This window comes from Cotesia typhae, unplaced genomic scaffold (genome assembly GCF_013202065.1).
Source record: "Cotesia typhae breed Kobodo isofemale line unplaced genomic scaffold, CoteBio_Ctyphae contig_23, whole genome shotgun sequence".
NCBI lineage: Eukaryota > Metazoa > Arthropoda > Insecta > Hymenoptera > Braconidae > Cotesia > Cotesia typhae.
In genome coordinates, this window is record NW_027423729.1 from 801,220 (window position 1) to 818,730 (window position 17,511).

A 17,511-nucleotide genomic window follows, 5' to 3' on the forward strand; every position below is an offset into this window, starting at 1 on the left:
TATGATTTTAACAGTTCAAAACACCAGAATAAGTATTATAAATCTAAAAAGAATCCGAACATACAAAATAATAAATTATAGTTTGAAATAAAAACAAAGTAATCATATCAAGCTAATAAAAATAGGTTGCCATTATACATTTGATTAAACCACCTCTAATAAAATCAATGATCGACATAAATTTTATCCTGATAAGATAAAAGGCAGGGACAATGTTGGTTCCTATAATTCGGTTAAGATAAATGTTTTCATCTTATTACCACTCTGGTATAGAATATCCTGAAAGTTACTAATTAAATCGGCGGGTCGTATAAAACCAATAGCAGCATCAGCATCAACATCAGTAACAGCATCTCGAGCAGTACCAGAGTAACAACTGACTAGTTTAACAAGAGTGACACAAGAAACAAAGCCCATGCATTACCTTGTCGGGGTCCTCGACTTTGCTGCCGCTCGGCACTAGATCTCTTAGCTTTGTATCAGATTAGTTGAATTAGTCTCCCGTAGACTAATCAGCGAACAAAGTTCTTCTTCATCTAGTCAACCATATCACAAGATGTCTCCATCTACTACCTTGGACCCAAACTACCACTGTGTCTTAGATTTAATCTTGAATCACCAGTTCAATTGTCACTTTATTATGCTCTATTTACTGTTACACGATGAGCTGTATAACAAGTTAACGCGCCTGGCAAACCTACCACCACCACTATCACCACCACCACCGTCATCATCACCATTACTAAATAACTGAAGGTAGATCTAGTACGGTGTTAGTTAAACAACAACCAGTACCAGTATCAGTGCTATAACTATAACTATGACTCAAATTACTACTAACCAAAGCATTCTAGCAGTAGCTCCACTGCTAGTACTAGCACTATTATCCATTCTGCCCCTTTAAAGCTAGCGAGCGTCTATCCCGTTGGGCTTTTGTCCGCAGTTCCGAACGATCGTATTATTATCAAGTTATTCATCAGATTATCGATTCTACTTTGTCTATATAACTACAACTATTATTTAGTACTATTGAGTATTATTATTGACTGGCGAACTATATCAAATGCTGATAGCCATTATTATTGGTGTATTACAGACAACGTGCCTAACAGAACTCCCAGACGTTGCGCCCTGCAACGGGACTGTGCGTTTACCGCCAACTTGTGAGGAGTCACCCAGCTCTGGAAGCAGCAAGGACCAGAGGGACCACAGTCCGAGACGCAGATGTCGGATCTTAGCACCGATATTACTACTGATAAGTGCTCTCCTACTGGGAGGACTCTGTCTACCGTTTATACTACAAACTGCCCCTGCCAATCACGAACAGAGGCTCGATGTTATCCGAAGAATTCTCATTGAAGTGCCTCTGATTGATGGGTAAGCTATTTTATCTCGTTCTAGTTGTTGTCTACTAGTCTGAATTTATCTCAACCGTTCAATCACAGGTGTTTTAGATTCTAATACAAGCATTATTATCATTGTTCATTCCAGTTTGTTGTTTTGATTAACGGGAAATTGATTAACTGTTTGTTAATGTGAAAAAATATTGGCTAAAATTTATGAGTTTATAAATTTTTTTTTACGAAAATAACAATCGAAATAAATTTCTAAAGGTTTTTTTTTGCATCTCCATGCATATAATTTTTCTATACTTTAATTAAAAATTTATTTCAAACTATATATAATATTTTCTATTAATTTTTACACTTAAATTATTACTAAACTGACACTAATTATTACCAGTCACTGATTTGTTTAACCATAATTCAATTATTTCGTGTTGACTAGTTAACTGATTTGTTATTTAACTATTCATTCGTCTAATCAATTACTCTTTGCGGGTGAATACCATTGAATTATCGGTAAATTCTAATTTTAGAGAAGCAATAATATTTTTTTAAATAAACTAAAATTTACTAGATAACCTCGCATTGTCTGAATAATTAACTAATCGTTAATTGCTCATCGCATTACAATCCGCTCACGGTAGTTTATCATTTATTCATTGAATTTTTCATTCCACATAAATCGAACCCGGCAGTTAAATATCGAATGATTAACAATTAAACTACAATTCCCCGATTATTTTGTCATAAAATAAAAATTTAGTACGTTTAAATAGCTCATTCTGTTCATTTAAAATTTTTCAAGTCTAATTACAATGAAAATAGTAACAATTTGTTTTAAGATCAATGTTTTATTATTTTTTTTTCATACGTTAGACAGAAAAAAAATCAAACTGCTTGCTTAATCCAATAGAATAATTAATTTGTACAAAAAAATAAAATGTGATTAAAGTTTGGGTAATTACGCTCTTAATTATAATAAAAATGAATTTATTAATAAAGTTGGAGTTTGTATAATTTTATGGTGATAAAGGCACAATGACTTGCCCTGGAACGTGAGGAAGTTTGTGCACAATCAACTAGGAGAGGTGAATCTCAGCAGTGACCTGGGCAGAATTGACCCCTGGGCCAGGTCCGACTGGAGTCACACGGATATACCGAGATTGCGCGCCGGACTTGTTGGTGCTCAGGTGAGTTGATTACCAATTGAATTTTGCTTTGCGAGTCTGCTGACGATGTCCACTTCGTTATGTTTGATAGTTGGATGAAAATTCAATATCAAGTCTCGGCGAAATTACTTTAATCTTTTATTAGCCAAATTTTATATGCACCCACACATATCTTGTATACACGCATTTACATGGATGTCAACTATTGTGACGTTTGTTTTACTTTGAGCTTTTTACTATTTTTTTCATTATAATTTTGATCGAATCTTCAGTATTGTTAGGAGAAAGAACCATTTTTTTTTTTAATAAGAACTTTTAATAAATGAAAAAAAAAATTTTTTTTCGAAAAATCTCAAGCTATCGAACTTTTTAATGCTAAGTAAGTTGATTTCTTTTCAATCTCCGATCCAGTAATTTCCGGCATTCACTGATGAATTTATATGAACAATATATATATATATATATATATATATATATATATATATTTTTTTTTAATCGCCTATAACTTATGAACAGTTCAATTCAGGAATTTCAATTGTCGAGCATTTGTTGTTGTTGTAGAAAATTTAATCCTCTTCACAACGATATGATGATCCATGTTTTATTCTGATACTGAGTTTTAAAACATCGAAATGTTATTCATATAAAAAATTTAATAATTCATTGACAAAGCTTTTGAAACAAAAGTTATAAATTAAAAAAAACGGATCATTTTTTATTTATGTGTATCGATATGAAAAAGTATTTTGTGAGATAAAATATTTATTTCCGAATGCTTTTATTTGCTGTAAAAATTGCCTCCGTAAAAAAAAAATTAATTTAGCAATAGTTTATCTCTACAAACTTTGAGATTTGAAACAATTGAAACTTAAATTATTTTAGAACTAAGAAAATTCACGGCTAGCGACAACAGTACTTTTTCTCAACTTCAACGGTAACTTTTTAGAGTTCACAAATAGTTCCGATTAACTTTTTTTGCACTTTCTATAAACAAGTAGAATGAACCTTTTTAGAGCAAGCGGAGGAAAAATCTAAAAAGACTCAAGAAACATTAGAAAAACGTTATAAATTGGTCTTTGCTTTGTGTCTTGTAGTCTAAAACTTCTAATTCAATTTAAAGTTTGAAATTATCTAAAATTTGAATCTTTATAAAATATATATTGTCACACGGGCAGTGTATCTCGAATAAATTACCATTTCAAGATGAATTGTCTGATAATCGATAGAGTTTATTAAACTGATTATATTCTGTAATTAATTGATTAAGTTTGAAAGTTGTTATTCTAAATAAAAAAGTTAGAAGTAAAGGACCGATAGTTGAAATTAATCATTCCAATACACTGTAAAAAATTTTAACGTAAAATGACGAAGTTAAATTTTTTTAGTTAAATCTTTTTCTTCAAAAATAAATGAAAAAAGATTCAGAAGTAAATGTTTTTTGTTTAAAATTTTCACAAAATCATTTACTCTGTATTGGGGCCAATAAATTATTTACAGCACACCATTGACTTGATAAAAACGTATTTCAATAAAATAATTGAAAAAATTCCCTCAAATTGAAATTCTTGGTTGAAGTTAATTTACTTGTTGGTAGTAGAAACAGACCATTAAAAATGATTCACGTGTTGATAGTAATTTACGAATGCAGTTACTCGGAAAAAATGACCAGGTCAAGTCCTTAGAGTTCGATAACTCTCTGCGGAATAGTATAATACACGTCGGCTGGTTCTGCTTCTGTTACTGCTACTACTACTCCTACACTTCAAAGCCGATAGTTGATAGTAGCTCAGACTACTCGATATTTCTATACTCGATATTTGTTATATGTTATATATTATACTGTACACGGGGGCGTGGACCACAACAACAACAACAACAAAAACAACAAAAACAACCTCAACTCCCCGGCATATTCCCAATAACACAGCAGCCTCTCTCACCCAGATCCCAAGATAAATTTGTCGGACGTAAGTCTCGGGATCGTGATAAGTTACGAGTATCCGAACGGGTCAACAAGTGAGCATTAACTCTTATCGAAATGTGAATCCTGTCTTTCGTGTCATCACCGTCTCTTACTATCGAAATCAAATATTTATTTCCTTAAGTACAGTATAAAAAAATGATACAAGGAAACCAGCCAAATAAACCCGTTCTTCATCTTCATATACCTGCTCTTTCTTTTTTTCTTTTTCCGTTTTTTCTTTCTCTTGACTTAAACTTTTTCATCTAATTCCAAGCAAGAGCATCAAAAATTTTTTCTTAATTTATATGACAGGCTCATTAAGAATCCTTGACTAAAGACAATGCATTAAAAGCTTTTTCAAGTTTCTTCTTGAATTTAATGGCTGTTAAATACTCTCATAATGATTGACTATTTTTAATTTAAAATAGCGATCTTACCAAACAGGAAAGTATCGGATGAACTTGTTATCGCCGTTAATTAAGAGCTTGACAGCGTTGCCTTGAGTCTTGAATCTTGAGAGTCGAGGAGTTACAAGTGAACTAGAGTACACACTAATCTATGTTCCAAGTAAGTTATCTAGGTAACATGAATCCGTAGCTGGAGCAAACCATCAGATGATTCAAATGGCCGACTCAGCGGTAACTTAATTGAGCATGAATGTCGGTAATTGACAAAGCACGTCTCGATATTGCATTTGATTCATTCTCCGTCCTATACGCATACATATACAGATAGATCTTCACAACCCATCTCGGAGCCCAATAATATACCATTTAGAAGTACATTTACTACTGATATGGTATGGGTCGTTCAGATGAATATATTCAGAGTGTACCGTGGTAACTCTCTAACCGTCACAATCATCGCTAGCCGACCTTATAACATTCGACGATTATCGAGGTAGTAGATGATGCTTAGATGACTTGTACTCGGGTTCATGTACTGTGCAATCGTCTGTCAATGCTACCACTATTATATGTCCACCAGTAGACCATCAGACCATTCCCACCGCCATTATTATTATCATCATCATCATCATCATCATCATCGGTATGACCAACACCACTAACACTGTCCGCTATTATCATTGTTGTTGTTGCTCTCTTATTATTATTATTATTACTATTGCTATTATCATTATGAGTTTTTGCGTCAGGTTCGCCGTTGGAATCTATTATCACAAGATTTTATTCCACCGATCTTCACACATAAATTTACATTTACAATGCTACATTACACTAGAATGCTATAAAAAGCATTCTACAACTTCCAGAAAAAAACTCTAATAAATATGTATGGTTCAGATTTAACTAGTGAAATTCTGATGTTTGTAAGAAAAAATTTGCTTTTATGGTGAATTTCGTTTCGGAGCGCTTAGATGAAGAAAACTGCATTGAAAAAAATTTTTTGATTCGCGAAAAGTGTTATTTTCAAAATTATTTTAGTTTGATTCACGTTTATACCTCACAGTAGTATTAATTCAAGATATTGCTGATTTTAGTATGCTCCGATTTTAGTATCCTGTGATGTAAAAATGAAATGTTGATTTCAAAATTCGAATTGTATTTAAATCGACGATGTACTGTTAAAAGGTATAATATATAATATGCACACTACAACGGCCATTATTTATTAACATCGATCCGGCATTAGTGATATTAATGCTTGAACGAGTACGACGATTCTCATCAATATTGGCGATGACGGTGCTTATGTTTCAATACTTTGATACTTTACGGTAATGAACAACCAAAATAGCAAGAGGTTCACTCAATATTGATTATCATCGTGCTCGAAACGTGCTTTAATTTTTTTAGTTTTCAAATTTTAGGTTATTTATACGTCGAGGTTGTAGTCGCGAATCAATAAGCTGTTTACAAAAGAAGTTTGTGGTATTGAAAGGCTTCCCAGCACAGAAGGTGAAGGGTTTGAATTTAACTCCGAGCTTTCACTCATTAAAAGTTTGTGATTGGATTATTGTGAGAAAAAACCTACAATGGTATTATTCAGAATGGAGTTAATAAGTATTGCTTGTTGTAAAAATATAATAACAAATTATTTTCATACATTCCGGATGCAAGTTTAAATTAATTAAATCGACGTACAACGCCGAGAAAAGACCTGATACATTATTCATTGGTAATTAATAATATATATTTGTTTTACGAATAACAATACATAAGAACAATGGAAAAAATAAATGATTTTGTTATAAAATATCGAAATAACAGGGTATTAAATTAAACAGGGTTTAAATCTAAAGTGCATTACATTCATTTAGTATCTGTGGTAGATGCAAAGTGGAATAATTGTGAATTCTATCATAGTAATTTAAATCCGTGGAACAATGATGGAAAATGGAAAAGTTAAATTTTGAGGTAGATTTATTTATAAATCTAGCTATTGTAGCTAGTCTCATATCAGAATTTAAATGAAATTTTGTTATGATATGTTTTATTTTGTCAAGTCATGCCGAAAAATAGCATTGATAAATGCTTGATCAAAAAATACTTCAATTGCCGATACTTTCGTCTTAATTTTTATAAGATTTATATAATTTCTGCAGACTGATCTTTAAAATAACTTTGTAGTATTGATTCAACAACAGTTCTGAAATTTTGATGTCACATTGATGTTACAAGCAATAAATCCAATTTTGTATTATGAATTATTCTTATTGTTTTCTGTAGCTTTTCCGACATTTTGTAAAAATTAACCAAAAGAACGGTTTTATTGGCAATAGCGCAGGTTATAAATTTTATGCACGATCCTCACAATAATGTTAGCCATACATACAAAGTACTATTGCTGCTATAGCAATACTTTCAGATAGTTATAGGGTCGGAAGGGATAGAATAAAGACGTGCGGCGAAATCGTATTTTTTTTAGAAATTTGAGGGCATTTTTTCTTAATGTGCTTTGGAATCTTGATTTATTAGTCTTATAAATATTTTTCAACAATTTTTAAAAATACATCAAAACAAGGCACCAATTTGTAATCAATAATATCTCAAGGATGTCAGGCAATATATTTATAGCGCAGATATTTGTAACTGCTTAACAAAACCAAATCAGGGTACTATTAATAATCCTGCTACAGTTATAATTAAACAGTGCCAGTAGTCTCTGTAATAATACTTCACTAAACTCGCTCGGGATTTTATATCAAAGTCTTTCCCTTAGAGCTTTTAATAATTTGTTAAATTTCGGGGATAATTTTTATGTTAATTTCACAAGAAAATTTTAAAAATGACATTAAATCTTTTATAAAGGATATTTAAAATTTTTGAAACAAGTAACTTTCATTTAACATTTAATCAACTCTATGCTATTGTTAATCCATATAACGGAAAAAAAATTATTTTCATTGAATTTAACAAAACCTCATTGTAGAAATTTCCGAGAACCCGTACATTTACTCTATAAATTTATATGCATAACATGAATTCTAATTATTTGAATTAACCCCAGGCGAGTCGGATACCGCGAGAAAATACTATCCAAACATTATTTAAAAGGGATAAAATGGTAAACCTTTTATCTCAAATCATAATTTTATAACAGTTATATTTTAAAGTTAAAAAAAAAAATTTCTATACTCAATCCTAGAATTAACTGAAAGTCATTAGTTTCTAGATTTTCTAACTAAAACAATGGAAAATAATTAAAAAATGAGTTCTTGTCACTAATTAAAAATCTATGCCATTATTATTAGAGTAATATTTAGTTAAAATACGTTTTCTTAAGCACGTACTTAAAAGTTAAAAAGTTAATACCTTCCTATAATGTAACCTTGATAAGTCCCCTCGGTGTTTCTCGAAGTGAATATTGGCTACAATCTTCTTCTGGTTCTCATCCCCTGACATTAAGTAACTGCCGGTGCTTTCCGACATAACATCATATTACCTAACAACTACAACGAAGAGTAAACCCATACAAACACGAGTAATCGGAGAAGGTAAGACAAGGAATAACTAAAGTTGGTCAATTCCAGGTCATTGCGTAACGTCAATGGAGTTTCTGAACTTTACAATTAACAAAATCTAGTCTAAAGCACGACAGTGGCAGGTGTCGATATGCCAATCACGTATCGCCATTACCGCTCCTACTCAGAGCTGTGTGATGTCGTCATTTAATCGTTGAAGGATCTGTTCACTGTGGTAACTATCCTGGTGGACGGATAGGAGTTTAGTATGTGGGCGTACATGCTAATGGTAAAGAGATGCTAGCTCATGATTGAAATTCTGATGTAATGATCGAGAGTACAGGACGAAGGAATACAGGACGAATTGAGATACTAGTTCTCTTGGTTGGTTGCTTTATATCTCGCTGATGGCTCACTAATATACCCCACAACCCAGTTCACTATTTCTCTTTCCATATACATCTACATATATCTACCTACATTTACTAATGTTTAGCTCTCCAACGATGTACGAGAGGAATATACCTAGATAGCTTTGAACTCGATCTCTAAACTTGGCTCGCACTCACAGAACTACGGGATCTATACTGTTAATGCGCTATATTTGTTCCCCGGTGACAGTCCCTCTGATTGAACGCTACAGCTAGTCCATAATTAGGTCATCCTCAATACATTTTGGATTTCATGAGAAACAGACCCTTACATACGAGTACCAGTCACTCCCACTGTAGCTCATTTTGAAGACTCAATCCCATTTGGCAACTTGACAGAACTTTTTCCGCCCTTCCCCCGCCTTACCTCAATTTTAAATTTTTTGCTTTATTGAGTGCCTCGGATTATTCTGCCACGAGATGGAAAATATATCTGATTATATTCTATTTATTAATACAAATATTAGGGTAGGAAAATCCGAGAACACGTTCAAGCTCTCTTTTATTATAAAAAATTATTTATTTGGAATATTAATGATCTCATCTCCATCTCATGGCTTTAATCTAACAAGATAGCTAATAGAAAATGAAATTATACGCATAAAATTGAAATTTTAATCTACTTGAATGTGCTAGAAATCATTTACCGCAGAAGATGATTGAGCAGCTAGCGCTTTTTGCCGAAGCGTGCAATAGATTAAAAAAAAACCTCACTAATCTTTGATGGCTTTTTTCAATTGAATTGAAAAGCTGTAATTGATTTTATTAGTTTTATTTCCATAAATATTTTGTTCATACCTGACTACAAACAAAGATCTTTGACAAAAACTCGCTTTGACACAAAAAAAAAAATTGTCAATTAAATTTCTTTATAAAGCAAAAATTTTATCGATAAATATAATAATCTGTACACAACAATTAACAGTTAAAACGTAAAATTTAATTAAAAAAGCTTACGGCCTGAAAATTTATAAAAGCTGCTTTGTTGATGTTTGTGAATATTTTTTAATTAACTTTCGTCATGTGTGATTTATCAATGTATAGATAGTTTATTTACAGAAAGTGTAAATTGATTGAATCGTTAGTAAATGAATAAATAAAAAATATGAAGTTAATCAGAAAAAAATACATTCATACCTTTATTTACACACGTGAGAAAAAAATTTCGACTTTACGCGTATAATTTCATTGTCGATTTGTTTTATTTTGGAAAATCTTGTCCCGAAAATTTGTAAACAGCTCTCAGTAACATTATACAGTTTTTTCCAATCGGAAAGACTTCTTGCCATGTGTTTATCAAACGCTTTAAAAGCAAATGTTTGTATTTATATTTCATTTTTCTATTTCAATGTTTAAAAAAAAAAAAAAAAAAAAAAAAAAAAACCCTTTTGAACATATACTCATAAAGAAAAGTAAATAATAAATTTTATTTTAAATCACAGCTAAAAAAAAATTTGCAGATACAAAAAATATTTATCTGAAAATCTATATTTATTTAAAACGTGCATTACATATTTTTCATTTCCATATTTTAGCGAAATGAAAAAGTGCATTAACATTCTCACATCAACCACATCTGTAACTACACTAATACGCTTGCTCCCTCTAACTCACTCTCATATTTACGGAAATTAATATCATATGCATATAAGTTTATATGTATGTATATGTTAATGTACAACATCCATGAGTACGCGTATAAACAGTTATGATTTAATATTCAAAATAAAATTATTCCCAAGGAAATAAATATACGGGTTTTAGCTACTTTTTATGCTCGCATGAGTTATGACTCGAAGATAAACAAAACTTAAAATTTTATTTATTTCAATACATACCTTTTGTTAATTTAGTGTACAGATAAATTTAAAAAGCCTTCGGGATAAAAACCCAAATGAGCTTCCTGAGAAAAAATTTCCGGTGTGATATGAATTTAAAAAAAAAATTTTTTTTTTCATTTTAAAATATCTCAGTTCTGGTTGGAATAATTATTTTATGTTAAAATTACAAGAACTTAATCAAAATTTTTATAATTAAGAATTTTTGCGCCGCGGAAATTAGCAAATTTTCTACATCATATTTTTCAGCAGAATTTTTTAATCAAATTCACTTAACTTTAAAACCAATTGAAAAAAAATCTAGTAACACGGATAATCGCACAAACAAACTAATAGACATTCACGTCAATCATACAAAGTGGCTTGTTCAAGTATCCTTTTAGTGATGTTCCATTCCAATATCCTACAAGTGAAACATAAAATCGATGGAGATGACTCGAATTAAGTACATTGCCTCAGCTAGAAAATTCGATTACGGAGAGCAGCTTTTAATCTTCACAATTTAATATGAAATACAAAATTTGGGCTTTTTGATTTTTTTTCAAAGAATCTATTATTTATAAAAATTTACTACGTTATTTTTAAAATAGAATTATTACCGTAAAAAAACAAAAAAATGATAATAAAATTTTTTATGTCAATACATAATTTATATTAATATTGTGTAATAAAAAATGCACCGTAAAGTAAATGAATAATTAAAAAATAAATAGGAGTGAAAAAAGAATATGAATAACGTTGTTACAGAACAAAGTAACAGGAAATTATTACCAGAGATTAAATTGTATATTTTTCCAGCAAAGCTATTTTTTATATTGCAAACCAACTAGCAAAATAAAAAACACTATTCTTAAACATTCCATTCTTATTTCATTTTACCCTTGAGTATATACCTACTTAAGTGTACTTTCTGAAAGTCCAGGAGTAAACGGAAGAAAATGTCACGATGTTTACATACGAATATTAAACATTCACAAGCTTGCTTTTTTTTTCTTTTATATTTCGCCATTTTCAACTTAATGTGCTTGATAAAATCTCACAATACCGAAAAACGCGCAGTTCACTTGAGTACTTTTTTAAGTGAAAAAGAAAAGTTTTTTTAAATAAATCAGTACTAAGGTTAAATTGAAACTTTTATCAACTAAGAATTGTTGGGAAAAGCTTAATCTCAAAAAATGAAGAAAAACATTTAAGAATAAATTGTAAATAATTTTTTTAAAGTCAATCTACCATCGCGCTATCGAAAGTTAAAAATTTTATTCAAAAATTCATTAATTTTACTACTTATTAGTTTTTTTTCACGGCACGTTTTCTTCGAATATTATTAAAATCAAAATGATCCTCTAAAAGAACCTTCGACACTAACTGTTAATTAAAAAATTTTAATTCCATTTCCCGCAAAAAAAAAAATAAAATGTAACAAAAGTTTATTTACACTTTTAATTTTAGCTCTCACTCGATGCTTTGTGAAAAAAATTTTTGTGAGTTTAATTTAATCCATGAATCTTGAACAACTCTACTATTTCAAGTAACAAATGTAAAAAAAAAAAAAAGTTACATGAATTGTAGAAAATGATTTACAGGAAAAGCAAATACTGGTGTACGCAGAAACACAACGTTCATATATTGCAATCTTTCTTGAACAGGCTTTACAAAAAGTAGTAGAATGAGAAGTGAGGAGGCTAGTAAGCCGACGTAGCATTAATAGAGGCCGTGAGGAGAAAATCCGCATTGGTAAAGTTCAACGCTCATGGCGCTTATGCATAGATAAAAGCTTGCTCCAGCAAAAGTAGCTTGAGAAGCTTAGTCAATGCTATATGGAGATAGATAAATATCTGAATACACATATACACACATACGCGCGTACACATTTTTGTAAATAAACAAAAAATACGTCCACATATAAAAACATATATCTTTATCTGTATCTGTATCTGTGTCTGTATCCGTAAATCTAGATGTAAGCGCCTTTAAACTAAACAAGACAAATCGATTAGCTTGTCGTTTTTCTATTGATTGACAAACAACATTGTTTTCCTCCCGTAAGAATAAATATAAAAATAAAAACCTTTTAAAATAAATAATAGTACATCCAATTTTAGATTAAGTGTATCGGTTTAATCGGAACTCTTATTAATATTTTGTAAACACTTATACAAAGCAAATGTTTGTTTTTCAAATCAAATACTTAAAAATTCATCATTTTTCCTCTCATTAATTTATATAACCCGACAAATTTTTTTTTTTTTTTTTTTTTTATATTTTTGTACATCGTTTATAGACACGCCAGAGGTGGGCAATTGTACAGTACAAGTTTCACAAATTTTTCAGAATTCAAACAATGCCAAATAATTGTTTTTTATTTATACACGTTTAACAACTTTATCATCTATAAATGAACGCAAGAATGACGACAAATTTTAGCAAGAATTTTATCAACAAACCGTTGCATTCTTCCGGCGATTGAAAACTGAAATATTATATAATAAAAAGGTATCAAAATTTGCAACTTCTATCAGTGATGTTTATTAACATATTATAGGAACATTTTGAACATGAAATTTCAAGTATTTGAGCAACGTCAAATTTCAAAGTCATGTGAATATGGAAAATTTTTAATAATGATGCAGATAATACGGCCAGCAAACATATTTGATGTTACACTTTTAATATCCTTATTATTAATATTAATAAACATATATTTTTAAAGTTCTCTGTCAGACGTAACTACACGGGCATTGCAAAATTTTTTTTATTATTTGATATTTATTTTCCAGCTATGTTCGATAAAGAGATATTAAATATTTTAAATAAATAAGTCAATTTTTTTTTTTCTATTTAAATTACATTCAAACAAAATGAAAAAAAATTTTAATTTTCATTAAAAAAATATATCATTTAATACAAGAAAAAAAAAAATAGAGATGCTTTTCAGATTAAAAGAATTTTTTGCACTGAAGTTGATAACCCCTTTCATTGACCCTTTCAGCAGTAAATAAAATCATCAGTGGCATATAAACCGAAGTATCAGAATTCGAATTAAAAGATCAATATTGTAGATGTAATAAAGGAAATACAACGTAAGCAGGGCAACACGATCAGAAGATTCGTTTCGCCCTTGCAATATTACTCTCCTCTGAAGTACTAGCAATCCAGTGCAATGTATCAATTGCACAATGTGCCAGGACATACAACTAGAGCCGACTAATTGAATGTCTAGTGATTGTTCGATTGCCGGCCTCTAAACTCATTCGATCTGACAATCAGCGTGATCCGGATTTTCCTCACTGCTGATGGCCCAATGCCATTCCCAACTTCTACATATAGATGTATATATCTATTCATTTATGTATTCATTTACACAATACAAACAGAACTGCAAAATTCCATACATATCCGAGACACGCTAAATCATTTAACAAAGAGTAAAGGTGAAAATTTGTATGCTTAATTTGTGAAAATTCTCAATCAAAAAAGGGTATGTTGAGTAAGTGAAAATAATGCACATCTCTTTACAGTGATATGGTATAAATTGTCAGCTGATCAACAATTACAAATCACAAACCAATCAACTTTGTTTCATTTTGTTTTATCTGAACAGATTTTTATTTTTGCACTTTCATGGACCCACTGTTCAAATATTGATCTTTGATACAGTCCGTTAGGCAGGAAAGATATGATGACTTTTACATAAATTTTAGTGAACGATCAAATAATTTTTTTCAACGATTCATTTTATTTGACTGTAAATCAAAAAAGTCTATCTTTGTTTTATTTATTTATTTTTTATTTTTTTTATTATCCTTTTATGATATTTTTATATTGATGTGAATGGAATTTTTTACTACATGACTGATTTCATTGGTTGAAATAATTTCTCTTTCCAGTTTTGGTCAGCTTATGTGCCCTGCGGCGCAGCTCAACTTAACGCTGTACAGCTGTCTCTAGAACAAATAGACGTAATACGGAGACTTGCTGAGATGAATGCTCAACATCTTACCCTTGTTACTTCTGTACAAGGTAAGGATTTTTTTCTGTCTTTGCCTGACTTATATCTCTACAAAGTTCCTATCAAGAAATTTCATTTGTGTCAACTTCTCTCATGTTATTTGAAAAATGTCCAAGTAAAACAAGTCAAAGAATTTATATCTTATTAAAAATTAATGCATAAATTGAGCATAAAATTTTTTAGGATAATTAAAGTGCTTTTCAGTAGAAAGAAAATTTTTTGGAACGTTGATGAAAGGAATGTGTTAAGAGGCTCATTTTATTTCGAGAGGCTAGTTTCGCTTGAGTACCTCGAAAATCGTTAATTAGATCGTTAAATTGTAAAAGAAATTTCAAGTGTTTTTTATGGCTTAAAAAGATTTTTTAATTAAGTCATTGACTATAGGAAATTCTGTAGTGATAGAGGTTAGTGAATTTAAAGAGTATAATTTGAATTGGAATACAAAAATTTCTTTGTAAAAAACCGCCTTTTAGTGCGAACGTGTCGAGGGAAAAACTTGAGAAATTAAAATAAGAAACATCTGCATACCACGAGGAAGAAACGTTCAAGTGGAATCTGTTTTCACGGAATAAAAAGCATAAAATACGCTTATCTTAATAGGCTTAATAAAATCTTAATAAAATAACGTTATGTAGCACTTGTACGGTATAAAAAGTACATAAATATAAAGATGGTACTTGGATAAAGGAACTTGGATGTTATTTTGAGTTCTTTAATTTAGATTATCATAAAAAATCGATTAAAAAAATCATTTAGTAACCGTGATGGAAAAAGATTCATCAATTTATCTTCTTAGCTTTGGAATTAATCATTTTAATAAATTCAAGATATAAATTAAAATATACTGTAAAAAAATTCACAAAAAAAATTTTTTGGAAACCTTCTGGCTTCATACTCCATTATGACATCTGTAACTCGACGAATTCTAAACAAAGAAATGTACCACAACAAGATAATTAAATGATACAATTACTTTAATCAATATACAAAATCATCATCACCAATATATTCACACCTTTGATTATCATTATCACTATTATCCTGGTCACAGCAAACAGCTGCACTTTAACATATTACGTGTTACAGTAGAAATGGATAAAATACACTAAAGGTATAAATAACTATCATTTGCACTAGTAATGAATTTGTACGATCAATAATCAAAGCTCAAAACTAACCAATCTGAAGCTTATAAATCTACCACCAAATCTCCCCTATCTCATTACTTAACAATAAGATCTACATTTTGTTGTTAGTTGAGACTGTTTAATTAGAGCTCATTTAAGTAGTAAAATGAGCTATTTGTCCAAATTCTATTTATTGTACAATAGTCTCCTTCGGTACAACCCTCTGTCGTTTATCTCATCTCTCTATATTGTCACTACGACCGACTCACATGCAAATTTCCAGTATTTACATGAGTCCATGATGGCAAACATGTGGGTCACGTCGGCTAAGGTCAGTACATTCGGCTAACCTGACAGTAACTTCCAAATATATTAACCTAAATTGATGAATTTCTAAAATCTCTTAAAACTTTTATCCTTAAAATTTTTGCGTACTTGTTTTACTTTTAATATTATTTTTTTAATTGTGTAACTAAAGAAAAAATATTTAATCTATTGTTATAAAAAATATTCTATCAATTTTCTGACTAAGTACCGCAGAAAAGTTTAACTTTACTGATCTGATTATAAACATCATAATGTAATAATTCTCTTGATTAATCAAGTTTAACTTTTAATGAACCATCTTAATAGCCGCGAGGTCTGTATGAATCAGTTAAGACGTTCAATGAGTCACGGAATATTTACTCAGGCATACTCATAAAGTAAGAAAGCTTCCAAAAATAGTCAGAAACCCTTCTAAAGACTTTATAACAAGGATAACTGCTGAAAACTCAATTTACGGAAATCGGTTGCTATATCAGTACCAATACCCCTTTCTCCTATTATTACTTTAAATTGAATTTCATGTAAAGTTCAGAAAACCCACTTATATTAATATTCATTAGATTATTATTTTTTTTTGCCTGACCAAATGATAGAGTACAGTCGTCAACTATTGAGCTTGAAATTCAAGTAACATAACTATAACTTATAAAATAAAACTTATAGAAGCTGACTTACTTTGTACTCCTTACTTTGTATATAAAAGTCTCATATATGGAATAAGGCTGAAACTCTTTTAAATATTTAATAAAATATAAAAATACCAAAAGTTAAAATAAATTATTAAAATGTTTTATTTAATAAAAAAAGGGAATATATTTTCGGAATAATATTTAATTCATGAAATTATTTCAATTTGCGAAACAACTTTACAAACTATAACTGTATTATCACGATAAACTATTCAATGTACCCGAGAAGAAAAAGTTATTTAATAAAATATTAATAAAACTGAAAGATTAACTCGGTCTATAGACAAAATAATAATAAAAATGGTACCAGCAATGATTTAAGAATAAAAAAAAAATTAGCAAGCAGTTTTATGTAAAAGATTACACCGAAAAATTTTAAATGTTTAGAAGCTACTAAAAAGGTACAGCTTTTTGCACCAGCCTCATCCTGTTTACTAACTAAAACTACCACCAACAATTTATCCCCCACACAAATATACACATCTGTCTTATATACGCATTAATACATGAAAGAGAATAAAAAGTTTTCACTCTGTAACAATCTTAAAAACCGAAGAATATGCTACAAAAAACTTGTCTCTTAATAGTGCGCCAACTTTTGAATTTGCTTTTTCTTTCTCACCTAGCACTTTTTATTCCTTAGCCAATACTTTTTCTTCTTTCCTCTGGTATCCTAATTTTTTTTAC

General features: G+C 30.1%; 1 protein-coding gene across 1 annotated transcript in view; it reads left to right on the top strand.

The window, feature by feature from the left end:
- LOC141524954 (dipeptidase 1) overlaps window positions 1-17,511 on the top strand; it is a 71,083-nt gene that overhangs the window by 35,678 nt on the left and 17,894 nt on the right. Inside the window, exons 3-5 of the mRNA XM_074239147.1 lie at window positions 1,097-1,377; window positions 2,380-2,536; window positions 14,560-14,692. Coding sequence (XP_074095248.1) covers window positions 1,097-1,377; window positions 2,380-2,536; window positions 14,560-14,692 — 571 coding nt within the window. The remainder of the gene's footprint in view (window positions 1-1,096; window positions 1,378-2,379; window positions 2,537-14,559; window positions 14,693-17,511) is intronic.